The 13,826-nt window shown below is 37.1% G+C and overlaps 1 protein-coding gene across 2 annotated transcripts in view; it reads right to left on the bottom strand.

Annotated features, from left to right (window-relative positions):
* The window catches only part of emp2 (epithelial membrane protein 2), a 44,416-nt gene continuing 30,590 nt past the window's right edge, over window positions 1-13,826 (bottom strand). For both annotated transcript variants that reach the window (XM_048609624.1, XM_048609623.1), the window contains exons 2-5: window positions 12,095-12,233; window positions 7,795-7,891; window positions 5,871-6,011; window positions 1-4,049 (exon numbers count right to left, since the gene is read on the bottom strand). In XM_048609624.1, coding sequence (XP_048465581.1) covers window positions 3,877-4,049; window positions 5,871-6,011; window positions 7,795-7,891; window positions 12,095-12,172 — 489 coding nt within the window. In that variant the 5' untranslated portion in view covers window positions 12,173-12,233 and the 3' untranslated portion in view covers window positions 1-3,876. The remainder of the gene's footprint in view (window positions 4,050-5,870; window positions 6,012-7,794; window positions 7,892-12,094; window positions 12,234-13,826) is intronic.

Here is a 13,826-nt window from a genome sequence, read left to right as displayed (position 1 = left end):
TGTCAGTGATTTACTAGGTGGATACTTTATTACATAAAAAATACAGAATTAATCATTTATTTTAGCTTTCATTACAAACACAGCCTTTATTAAAAAGATGTTGATTCATGAGATCAAAACAAAAAAAAATTGCCAGGAGAAAAAAAAAATCCTAGTGTTAAGGGGCTTAGCTTTCAATAAAACAGGTGTATGTCAATTGGGGAAGAGTTTGCAATATTTTCTAAATGTCTTTAAAAAGACCAAATACTAAGTAATACTGCAGATTGCATCCAAAAGAAGAAATCCCCAGAGTTTTGAATAGGAGCTTAGATTTCTTTAGCATACAAGTAGTAGGATCCTGGATAACCGTACATTTACTAAGGACAGTTGCACTGGTGGTCTATAGATTAGATCATTATTTCAGCTGGTCTTTATACTGGAATCTTTGGTACAATAGAAATAAAACAAATGCCTGCCATTTTCAGAAATATGATTTAATTTCAAATCATAAGCCCACTGTTAAACTATTTACAGATATGGGTACAAATCAAAATGTGTGGCAAACATATGAACAATAACTAGTTATCACTAAATGGCAGAAATTATTTTGACTTGAGTAATGGCCAGATGTTAAAACTCAGTGCATGGCGTTGTGTTCCTTGTTTAAAAGCTTCACAAACCAACATGACTTACATATGCACAAATCTATTTAGAAAAACAGTGTCTCACCTTCTCTAATCTCAAAAATTTTGATCCCCATCTGTGGCTGATAATTTAGGCAGGAAAAGGACAACATCCTATATGTCAATGTATTAGATAAACTATACTTATTATACATTAGCTATCAAATGAATGAATACTTTAAAATGCAAATTTCTACTGGGCGCTTGAGTCGTAATTTGTTTAACTGTGTACAATACTATGAGAGTAAAAGCATTAACAATGAGTTGGCATGCAATAAATACATATTGGTTATAAAAACAATACCTTAAGATACAATAATAGAGAAAATGCTAACTTCACAACCAGTGGGCATATTATCTTTCTTTGGTTACAAGTGAAACTTCCAAATTCTGTTTGGAGCTGTTTAATTTTCAAAAAAAAAATTAAAAAAAAATAAAACAAACAATTGGCAAGTTAACACTTGTACTTTTATTTCATTGCTTGTGGAATGGAATCCACTTGTAGGACTGGAATTAAGGTTTGATTCTCATTTGTGAAAGCCTGTGATGCCCTTCCCCAAACTTATGTAACTGTACAACAGTAAACAATTTATCAATTTCCTTGTATCCATAGACCACTGAAAAATATGTATCCCCCCCAACATTTCGTAATGAAAGAAAGTTGCTCGCTGTAGTATCAATAAAGCTACACTTGCAAAACAATATAAAAAACATATTTTGCTAGGCACTAGATTTAAGAAAAAGAGGAAAAACCTTAAACATTAACATTTAAAACATTAACAAGCCATTTGACAGTACCATCCTGCTGCCCCTAGCCTATGTTCCAACCTCATTTTACAGCATTGCAATGGTAGTCACAGTTCTTAATGCTGAACCTGTAGTGGCATTTCCTACGTGTGAGCTATTAGGATTTATTTTTAAAAATTTAACATTTGTTATCTGGAAGTAAAATTCACTTCTGGGCTAGAAATCTTTTTCAGAGATGAAAGATGAAACACTCCTTTGTCAGGAGGTTGACTGCTAAGTTTCAGTGCAATTGTTATTTTCAATTATGTTGATGCTTGCTCTCCAATTTACAATTAGGTACAGGGATAAGAGGTCAACATCTTGTGACTACTCAAATGGTGAAACTAGTTCTATCATTTACATTTAAGAACCTTTGTAATCTAATGTTCTTCTGATAGTCAGGGTACAAAAGCAAATAACACTAACTTGAATTCAGCATTTGAGAGTTTCTCAAGTATTTCTCAACAGCAGTATTTTCTGTTTCCCAGAAACGTGAAGACAGAGTTTTCTCATGTCAAGAGTATATCATTTAGTTTCTGGAAATCTCTTTTAGCTTTAGTTTTAATGTAGGGAAAAATCATGATGGCAGAGCCTAGTTCTGTTTAAGTACTCATTTGCATTGACGGGCTTGAAGTAGTTATTTTAAATCAATGTGCTCCAATACATTGAGACACACCTTCAGGTAGGTAGGACTTGAACCTGGATCTTCTGGCATAGAGGCAGGGACACTACCGCTGTGCCATAGGAGTCCATGGCTTTTGCAGTAGTCTGGTTACTGAAGTGTAGAATGCAAAAGATTATTTCAGTGGCAGAAAATTTGTAACAATATCATGTGATGCTGGAGACATTTTTCAGTAGGTTAATACATTAAAATTAAAATTTTAAAAGTTTCATCTCAAGCTCAAAAAGAGCAAGAACAAAATAGACTCTCCGATTATCAATCGCATCTGCACATCAGGAACATAAAGCTTTTCTTAATTAGTCTGGTGCCATGAATCTCAGAAGGGCTGGGTTAAAAAAAAATTCCAATTATGGTTGCTTTACGGGCAGCAAAAAAAAAAAAATGGCACCTATTTGTATCAAAGCCAAAAAAAGTTTGATCTGAAAACAACTTTTATTAATTGCTCTGTTTTAGAATGTAGTACTCCGAATAGCAAATGTCTGTTTGCAGCATTTACACTTCAGCAGATGGTTTGTATTATGCTAATGAATAAGGACTACAAACAGACCCAGACATCAATTTTATTTGGTCTTCAACATTGCAGACTGCTAAGCATTTGTTTTAGATTTTAAATATTTAAAGAGCAAAAAGGCAAATTCAATTGTTCTTGGGGGCTAATGGTTTCACTTTTGATTGTAAGAAAATCATTAACTAGTTAAAATCTGAATGATTTGCAGCTAATCCAAAAATTAGATCATATTTGAATCTTATTATACTTATTGTACTTTTTTTTAATTCAATACCCAATGTCACTAATCATCGTGGGCACATATTATTAGATCCTGTTCAATGATATGGTAAATATGCTGCTCCTGACAAATGTAGATTTGGCACTGTACTATTTATGAGCTTCCAAGAATGAACAAACAAAATTTTAAAAAGTGGTACCTTCTTTAAAAATTGTACTTTTCAAAATTATTCTTTGTTTAGTTTGTTTTTAAAAAACCAAATCCACACAATTCACTAACTGTACAAAATTTAATCAGATGTTTCTTGCGAATTTTTTTTTTTTTTTTTTTTTTTTTTTAACAAAACTGCTACATTTTTACACATTTAATGCAACATTAGAGAAAATGTACTGTCCCAGTGAATACCATATGGTACAGTTCTCAGGTTTATAAACATGCAATTATGTACCTCTCTGAAAAGGACTGTATTTAAGTCTTGGTGACATTTTTCAGGATAATTTAACCCAAGTGATTTTAATGACATGTAGCTTTAAAGAATTTATGAAAAATGTCACGTTTGAGAACTAAATGTGATCATAGATTAAAAATAGGCTGAATTTGGGAAAGGCTTAATTCAAGACAGAGTTTTTAAAAAATCACCAGTTTAAAAAGCAGCATAGTTTGTGGAGACTGAAGTGCTTAAACCAGCTGCTCTGTGAACATGAACAGACAAGATGAACGAACATAGGTTAATAATACAAAAAGTACTCATCACTGACAAAAATAATCTTGCAGCTGTACCTTGTTGACAAATGTGGATTTTGATTTTTGGAAATACTGAAGCAAACAGGTTTTGAGAATTTGCAATTTAATAAAGGCTTCAAAACAGTGTGGAATTAACTATTATTTCTGTTTTCCTTAATCTGACAGTCACTGTACAGATGGGTTTTGTTTGCAAGGGATTGATGCTATCATCCAGAAACCATTGCTTTTTTTCTGTAGTGATGCATACAGGAGGATTTAGACCAAGGTAAACCTCTTATTTACGTTTCCGTAAAACAATATACATCACACCGCTGATCAGAGTGAATGCAAAAGCAATCCAAGCTAGAATGTAAGAGTATCCGTAATTTCCTGTAACTATGGGCAAATGACCATGGAAGTTTTCTTGCTGGTTTGTATAAATTGAGGCTGCAATCATTACGCAGAGACCTGCAAAAACAAAAATTTTAAAATAGTTTACACAATTCATTCTGTGCTACAGAATTCTACCCTTTCAAAAGAACCTAAGTAACTTGTATCATATATATATATTTTTCATTCATTCATTCATTAGAACTTGGGTGTCATCCCTCATTACCTATTGCTGCTGGTGTGGAGTCGCATGTGGCCAGCAGTTTCCTTCCCTAAAAGGACATTAGCAAAACATACGATTTTTCCCAACAATCAACAGTGGTTTCAGGTCATCATTAGACTCTTAATTCCAGCTCCATTGTCTGCCATACTGGGATAGAAACTCAGCTCCCCAGAACGTTACATGGGTCTCTGGATTAATAGTCTAGAGATAACACCATGAGACCATTCCTTCCCCTTTGCTTAATCTCAAGGGTTTCAGTTGATACCCAACAGATGTTTACATACTCCAATGTGAAGTTCAACATTATTATTTCTAAACTTTTCATATCAGCAAGTGATCTTACAGTGCACTTTTATTGCTGTTATATTGTCTCCGCAGGATGATATCCCTAAGCCAAATTGACAAATATCAGGTGCACTACATCATAACATTAACCAAAAAACAATTTACAAGGAAACTAGGCAAAGGAGCAAGGTGGTGCTGCAAGTGGTAGATGCAGGTACAATTACAACATTTAAAAAGACATTTGGATAGGTACATGGACAGGAAAGGTGTAGAGGGATATGGGCCCAGTGTAGGCAAGTGGGACTAGTTTAGTTTGGGAAACCTGGTCAGCATGGACAAGTTGGACCAAACTGGTCTGTTTCTGTGCTGTATGACTCTGACTATTAGTCAGAAATTTTACGTAGGCATTTAAAAAGTACACAGAAAGAGACCGAGCGAGAACGAACGCCAGACAGACAGGGCAGGTTTAAAAAGGAGGGAGTGACAGATAATGGTGCTAAGATAACTGAAGGCACTGCCACCAAGAGTGGCTCTACAAAAAACAGAAGGCCTAGTTCGGAAGATAAAGGCTGTGGCCGGAAACTCAAAAGTGGAAGTTATAATTATAAAATTAAGGAATTTGAAGAGGATGATGTGGATTTTAAAATTAACGTTTCAATAGGCAGCAGTGTGTATAAGTCAGTGATGAATGCAGTGGTTGAGTTTTGAACAAATGTTTTGAAAAGGAGGATGTTGCAGAAATCCAGTGGCAAGAAAAGAGTGGTCTATAAATGTTAGCAGGGGAGGCAAAGAATGTTAACACATAGAAGAAAGCAGTCGGTACTGGGTTGCACGTGACATCGGGCTCAAGTGAGAGTCAAGGTTTGCACAGCCTGGCTACAAAAAGAACAGGGTTTTCGTGTGGGCTAAAACTAATATCTTAAAATCTTACTGATACTCAACTGGAGGAAATAATGTGCCATCAGATTGACTGACAGGCAGGCAGCAACTGGAGGGGGGAAGATCAGGAAAATCAGAAAAAAAAACAAACAGTAAGGGCTACTTTTTCAGCATGCATCCGAAAGCTGACACAAGTTTGTAAGTGATGTAACTAGTGAGCTACATACCCTTGCAGCGTTAGAAGTGAATTTGTAAGATAACAAGATCAAGGACTAACATCAAGACTGCAGTCAGACAGACAGGAGTGGAACCATACTAGGCTGAGCAACGTTTGAAAACAGCAAAAGATGGCATTTTCCACCATGCCAGAGAAGTCAAGAACAAGATACATGATCAGAGGTATTTATGGAATGTTTGCACCTTGAATCAGGGTGAAAGCTGGACCAGACGAAGTCAAAGATTTTCTTTAATATAAAAGTACTTCATGGGAGTATAAAAGCTAACAGACTTACTAGAAAGCAGTTGCAAGGTTCCAGCAATGTAAAACCTCTGACCCTTCTGTAGTCGGAACAGTTGAACGACAAATACAATGAAGGAAATACAGCAAAAGATCACCGACAGACACATTGTTGCCTGTATTGCCTTGATGCAGTCTGCAGAATAAAACAAAAGATAGAGATCAACTTTTGCCAAATTACAGGACTGCAAAAACAAATTTAATGTTGGTTTCTTAAAATGCTCTGTGCTATTACATTATTTATGCATCTTTTTGGCAGTTTTAAAAGTATGTTTCAGAGCAGTTGTTAACTTGCTGATTAAACAATGAGAACAAAAACCCATATAACACCAAAACTTCTGCACAATTAACAAAACAAATGCAATAGTAATTGCAACTAAAAGTGAATGTTTTCATTATATTTTTCTTTCATCCTCAGCCTCATCCGAGAATCCAAGCTGTGCATTGTCCTGGGGTTGGAATGTTGAAAGTCATCAAGGAAGGCATAGAACTAGTCAAATCTGGATTAAACAAGGGAGTAAATGAGGGTTTCAGTAGCACTCGAGCTGAGGTAGGGGCAGGAGGAATTGGAGGTAGTTAGGGATTCATCTCAGGCTCAAATACAATACCAAGTGTCTGCTTCAGCCACACTCAAATGTAATTTAAGTTTATGCAGCAAACCTTTTATTAACTGACACCAACAGGACCAGGAGTATGCAGATTAATCAAATATTCCAGATTTAAGGATGGACGCAAAACCGTAGTAAACCCTGACTAAGCAAAGCTTCAAGACATCAACATCCCTCAAACAAAAATGTAAAAACATCAACACCTCCCGAAATCCATGTAAAAACACACACACAAAGTAACAGAAACTTAATGCAGGGGGTATACACATTACTGTTACACTTTATTTACAGCATAAATACATTGTGGTAGATCACTGTATTTGAGGTATATAATTTTTGCTGGTGTATCCAAGAATGCCGGTTTAGAGGCCAGTTAAAACAAAGTTTTGCTGTATCATTATTAATACATTATTACTACTTTGAGTACTTTGATTCCAAAGTAGAGTTCAATGGGTTTTTGGTTTCAGTTTTGAGAGGTCCAATCTCTCTTTCTCACGGGAGGGGTCAGAAAATCATTCGATGTAAAAACAACAATTTTCATTTAAAAAAAAACCATGTGGCTTAAACTAAATGACTCAACAAGCCTACCTGGTGAAATAATTGCTGCTTATTGCTAACTTGTGTTTTTACAAATGGAAAAAGGGAGGCCAGGGGCCACAAGGAGGTTGAGGTCAGAAGAAATTATCCTCAACTACAGAAGGAGAGTTTAGTCTTTGACAGGCCCCAGGCCAGCAGATCTGGAAAGATGCCTTAAACTGTTTTAGCGGAAAAGAGAAAAGGGCTAGAAAAATAAACCTTTAGCAATTCTTCAACAAGGAGAATTCAGGAAGTTAGCCTGTCTCCTGGAGAGGTGGGATGAATCACATCCAGTGACTATGTTGAAAATCACTGAAAAGTGAAGTTACTGTGATGCTTCACTGGGGTTGAGTGTCTGTAGGTGATATTGCTGGGGAAAAAAGGACTGAATTTTTCATATTGCTGTTTATGATAATTGGAACAGAGTCGAACCCAAAGCGTCCAAAGCTAAGATTTTTTTTTTTTTTTTATTAAAAATCATGGTCACAGCAGCAGAGCTTGATCACATCTGTTTAAAGGAGCTAGAAATATGCAGAATCCATAGTTTTATTTGTGTCTTAGGCTTGTATCAATTTTGAACATGGAACCACAATGCAACAAATCCCAGTAAAGCATACCCCAGATTTACAGGAGGAAGGGGAGGGTAGGGAATTGGGAGGGAAAAAAAAAAACCCAACAAACCCATAGATTCACATTTAATTAATTCAAAGACAACCAATTCATGCAAATATTTACCTCCATAGTTCTCAACATAGACGTTATCACATTGAGATCCATTGTTAGGGCAAGTCATCCATATATCAGTGCTGACCATATCATTTTTCCACCAGGCCTGAAAATAAAAATATATTTTGGACAATTAGACAAGATATAGGTTGGGTGCATTTTCTCTTTCAAATACTGCCTGCATTTTGAAGCTGAAACACCAAAAAAAGTTCTGTTGAAAATGCATGTTAGTTACTCATTACAAAAAAAAAGGATATTTTTTCCAGAAATACCTCTGCAAGTTTTTATTTTAACATCATTCTAGAATCATAGAATGATTCTGACACAAGCCAAAGGCCATTTAGCCCAGTATGCCCTTGCTGATTCTTTAACTTTACCAAAGTTATTCAACTAAACCCTGTAGTTTTTTTTTTAAAAATTCCTTCAAGTAGTTATTCAATTCTCTGAATAGTACTCGTGTACTTTCAGCAACCTGTCAGACAGTACATTCTAAATCACAACAAAGAATTTTTTTTTCTCACCATTGGTAAATGAACCAATCACTTTAAACCCACTTCTTTTGATTACTAAACACCCATCCCATCCCTTTTTTTTTAGAAAGAAGAAATTGGAAAGAGATTGATGGATGTTTGGATTAAGTAAGTGAGGACAATCATCCATAAAATCTCCTCTTATCCTAAGGAGGACTACCTGAGGGCTTCTAGTGAAACTCCTATGCATCAGTACCAAGGCCTTGCTATCCTTCCTAAAGCATTCATTTCTGGGCACCGCCATACTTTAATTCTTCTAATTTAATTTTTTAATTCAACTAATGCTGAAATGTTTCTTGATGTTTTATCACTCAACATACTTGTTTTTCCACTCTGCATCACTACTTCTAAAACCAAAATGCTTTTGTGAAATAAATACAAGCAGTTTTCTAAAACTTGTCCTACCACCTTCAGGTTTGTGTACATGCACCTAGGACTCATTTCTTGCACAGTTTACAATTGTACCATTTCATTCACATGACCTTCCATTCACACTGGCTAACAAAACTTTCACTTCACATTTCAATGAGCAGTACCTTTCATCTGCCGTCTGTCTCTGTTTTGACAAAATGTCTCTGTTCTCACAACTTATTATTACATTTTTGTCATTCTAGATCATCTACAAACTTGAAAGTTTTGTCTTTTATACTCAAGCCCAGGTCATAAATATCTCAAAAAGAGCAAACATTTGTAATATTGGCCCTTGGGCAGCATCATTTGCACCTCAATCCAGCTTAAAGAACAACTTCTCGCCACTATTTACTGCAGAGTCCCATGTTGAACTATATCATATAACCTGCAGATTACAAGCAGCTTTGTTTATCTTCTGTATTACAGAATAAAAATTACTCCTATTTATAGGACATTAGCATTACATTTCTAACAAAGATTCCAAGAATTGAACAGCATGAAATTTGGCCAGACATCATTGAGTTACCTCAATCCCTGCAGGTCACTCATGATTATTTGCCCATTCTTATCTTTATATCCTGTCACTTCAAATATTTATTCATTTCCTTTTAACCAAGGGTCACTCTGCATAATATTTCCTGTGTTTTTAAAGGTAGGAAAGCCAAGTTTCTTTTCTTCACCAAGGGACAACCGTATTTCATTAAAAATAAAGTCCCTTAAATGTTTTACCAATACTCGCTGTTTCCATAATTAACAAAAACAAGTTTGCTTGATAAATAGAATAAGTTCAGTGAAACATCCAATTTTTTACACTTCAATTTTTTCTCTTCACACATGGGAAGTGGGTATCATAGGTCAACACTAACTGCCCTCACAAAAGGTGATAGTGAGGTGTCTTCTTGAACCACTGCAGTCCTTGGAGCATAGGTACATTAATAAAGCTGGTAGGGAGGCGGTACTGGGTTTTGATCCAGCAGTTTCATGGAACAACAATATATTTCCAAGTTAGAGTGATGAGTGGCTTGGAGGGAAATTTGCAGGCAATGGTGTTCCCATGTATTTGCTGCCCTTATCCCTCTGGATGGTAGAACCCACTTTGGAAGATGCTGAAGGTGCCTTGTTGAGTTGCTGCTGTGCATTTTATAGATGGTGTACACTGTTGCTACAACGTGTCAGTATTGGAGGGAATGAATGCTGGTTGGTAGATGTGATACCAATCAAGCAGGCTGCTTTGTCCTGGATAGTGTCAAGTTTCTTGAGTGTTGTGGAAGCTACACCCATCCAGGCAAGTGGGGAGCATTCCATCACAATCCTTGTGCCCTTGATATTGTGGACAGGCTTTGGAGAGTCAGGAGGGGAGTTCTTTGCACAGAATTCCAAGCCTCTGACCTGTTCTTGTAACCATAATTATACACCTAACATTAGAACATTAAGTATCTTAACACCTCTAAAGACACAGCCTGCTTGTTCATTACCACCATTCTAAGGACCACTTCAACAATAGCCACTTGCTTCCTTGATTTGTTCATGCTACCCTAGAATTGGTTGGTTGCCCCATGTTTATCTCCCCAAGGAAGACCATAATCTTCCGTGACTGCTTCCGCTATGTGAGTACACAACACGAGTAGAATTTATAGCAAATAAAAACACATGGAGATTAGTGACCATGGAGCGGCTAATGATCAAACAGCTCATGTCACAGCATCACTGAAAAACACTTATTATACACGAACAGAGCTTATAATTTGAATGCCAGGCAGATTCAGGAGTGTTTATACAAGTCTTGGACCGACTTCAATGTCAGAAATTTTAATCTGCTCACGCACTTTCTTAGTGAAATAAGAATGAGGAATCAAAATGTATTAGATTGTTGTTGCTGGCAAGAGGCACAGCCAAACACCAACCTCAAAAGACTTCGTCAGAGAGGAGAGAACATGCAAGAACAACTATTGAGTTCACATTAAGCAGATAGCAAGTAGCATTCTTTCCCCATAATCCAGTCATGTTTCTTCTCAAAACTTTTCAGTGGAAGTTAGCATTCTAATACGTACCCCTCTCCTGCCCTTTTGTCAATGATGACACTTTTCCAATCCCGTTAAAAAGCATCACTCCTAGAGTCCCCTTAATTTCTGCTTCCTTAATTTCAGTCGCTACTGTTAGTTTCTCCATTCCGATTTCACTGCTTCCACTTTCCTGGAATCCCATTACCCCTCCCTTTTCTCCACAGCAGCACTCCCATCAGAGCCCTGCTGTCAAAGAGATCCCCAACAGCCCTCATAAGCAGGAACTTCAGTCCCCACAGTCTCAGCTACAAGAGCCCGCAATCTTCTGTTGACAGAATAGACGAGTTGAGAGGGATGAGGCAGTGGATCATCTGACGACCGGTGAGATTGAAGGTAAAAAAGGGTCCGGTTGTTAATACAAATTTTTTTTTTTTTAAACAAGCGTGTTAAACTGGATCCAAAGACACTTCTAAAAATAAAAAGTGGCAACAATTGGCATGCAGGAGTTGAGGGTCAACTTTTAGGCAAAAATAGTGACAATGGCCATCTAGTTCCTTGATATAAAATGACACTACTGAAAGTCATTCACTTTAACATGGCTTATAGCAATATAAAATAATTATGTTTTGTTTTATTATTAAAGATTAACTCTGCAGACAGACAGGCCACTGCATACACATTACAAAGTCAAGACATTTGATTTGTCAGTGTTTTCAGAAGCTCAACTGAACAACCGTCTAACAATACAACGCCAAAATCAACTGGAAAAATGCAACCAAGCATTCAGCCACCATTCCTAATAATTTGTTTTTTTTTAAGCCTCTGAAGTCCTTTGGCTCATTTTTCTATGTCAAAGACACCAAGTCTAAAATGGTATTATTTGTTCATTTTGGAAGTCAAGCCCAACTCAAATGATAATTCGCTTTTTGGGAGCTTCTTACCATGTGCAGTCTTCTTCATCCCTGCTGTAAACATAGCTCAGTTGGCTGGATTGCAATGCAGAGTGCTGCCTGCAGCATGGGTTCAACTCCCACAATGGCGGAGGTCACTATGAAGGTCCTGCATTCTTCTTGCCCGAAGTATGGTGACCCTCCGATTAAACTCACCAGTCGTCTCTCTCTCATTTGGAAGTGTCAAGATATTTAATGTTCTAATGAATAATTGTGGTTACACCTGACAAGAACAGGTCAGATGCTTGGAATTCTGATCAAAGCCCAATGGTCCAGTTTACATTTAAACACCCATATAAGAAATGCATTACAAATATTATTATAATGTTTGGCAAATTATGGATGGACAGCACATCTGGTAAGTTGCACCATCTGTATTTATGTAAATCTGAACACTCAAATGTAATCTACTCACATTATCTATCGTGGCAATGAACAGCAGGGCAGCTGTGGCTATGTGAAAGACAAGAATGAATCCCAGAAGCACAAGCATCACGATAAAAGGTCTGTTTGTACGTGTGTCAGACGGAACTTCTTCGAACTACAAGCGTTTGCTGCAAAAACAAAAAACAAGTACAAATTAGTTTTGCATACACACACACACACACAAACAAAGTCTATTGCGGATAAAAGACTGACTGGTACACAGATGAAATGACAAGCTTGCATAATTCATTAAAAAAAATTCATGTGGAAAGAACAGACAAAATTTGGGAGCCAGGCGCATCTGGCAAAACCATCTACTTCAGTTTTTAAACGGGGAAATAAAAATGTATGTTTAGCAGATTTTTTAAAATATACAAGCAAGTCTCAAAAGAAAAAAATAAATTTTACAAAAAAGTGAACAGCACTTTTTTTTTAAAATTAAAAAGAAACACTATAGCAAGAGATGGCCACGCTGGACCAAATAATACCATGATTATTGACTTTGTTCTCAGCTTGTTTTAAGAATAAAACTGATGAATTAGTCAATTTCACTGAATAGATTTTTTTAAGGAATGATTCAGTCAAGGACAGCTCAAACATTCCTGCTTCTCTCCAATGTTAGCATTTTTCCAGATCCTCATTGATTGATTGAGGTCACATGTACCGAGATAGTGAAAAGTTTGGTTTTGCGTGCAGTACAGGTAGATCATACCACACAAACTGCATTAGGGTAATAGAACTGAGCAAGGAATACAATGTTAGCTGCAGAGAAGGTGCACAAAGAGTGAGATTAATGTTAATTTTAAAATTAGGGAGGTCCATTTAGAAGTCTAATACCAGTGGGGAAGAAGCCATTCTTGAATCTGTTGGTACATGTGCACAAGCTTTTGAGATGCCAACGCTGGAGATGAACACCAACAACATGTTCAATTCCTGCACCAGCTGAGTTTACCATGGAGGACTCTCCTTCTCAACCTCTCCCCTTGCCCGAGGCATGGTGACCTCAGGTTGAACAACCACCAGTCGTCTCTCCCTAGTGAGCCAGCAGCCCTATGGTCTGGCAAAACTATAATAACTTAACTATAGTGACTGATTATACACTGCAGTACAAACTACTTTCACAATGTAGAGAACCAGCAGAGAATTGCTAATGCGTTTGAACAAGCCCTACCCAACAGTTGTAATGGGCTGTGGTGGCATTTTTACTGGACTTGTAATCCAAAGACTCGGGTAATGTTCTGGGACCTGGGTTCAAATGGTGGGGAAAATATCTGGAATTAAAAGTCCAATAATGATTGCAAAACCATGGATATAAAAATCTCTGCTCCTATGATGCTGCTTGACCTGCTGTGTTCATCTAGCCCTGTACCTTGTTGTCTCGGATTCACCAGCATCTGCAGTTCCTACTATCTCCGATATAAAAATCCAGTTGGTTCACTAATGTCCTTGATTTACACCATCATCAGGTGAGCTCAATTGATGGGACAGGACATACTTAGCAGAGATGGCAGCACAGTAGTATTCAGTCATGAGGAAATCTGGGAATCCACAATATTGAATGAATACCACCTTGGCAAGGGTTCAAAACGTGGTCTTAGTGGAGGACTCCAATGTCCATCACCACGAGTAGCTGGGCAGCATTTAGTTGCTCAAGTCCTAAAGAACACAGTGGCTAAACTGGGTCTGCAGCAGGTGAGGGGGGGGGGGGGGGGGGGGGGGGG

The sequence above is a fragment of the Rhincodon typus genome, chromosome 21 (genome assembly GCF_021869965.1).
Source record: "Rhincodon typus isolate 14 chromosome 21, sRhiTyp1.1, whole genome shotgun sequence".
Taxonomy (NCBI): Eukaryota; Metazoa; Chordata; class Chondrichthyes; order Orectolobiformes; family Rhincodontidae; genus Rhincodon; species Rhincodon typus.
Note: the sequence above shows the minus strand (reverse complement) of the source record. Positions and strands in the feature narration are given on the sequence as shown.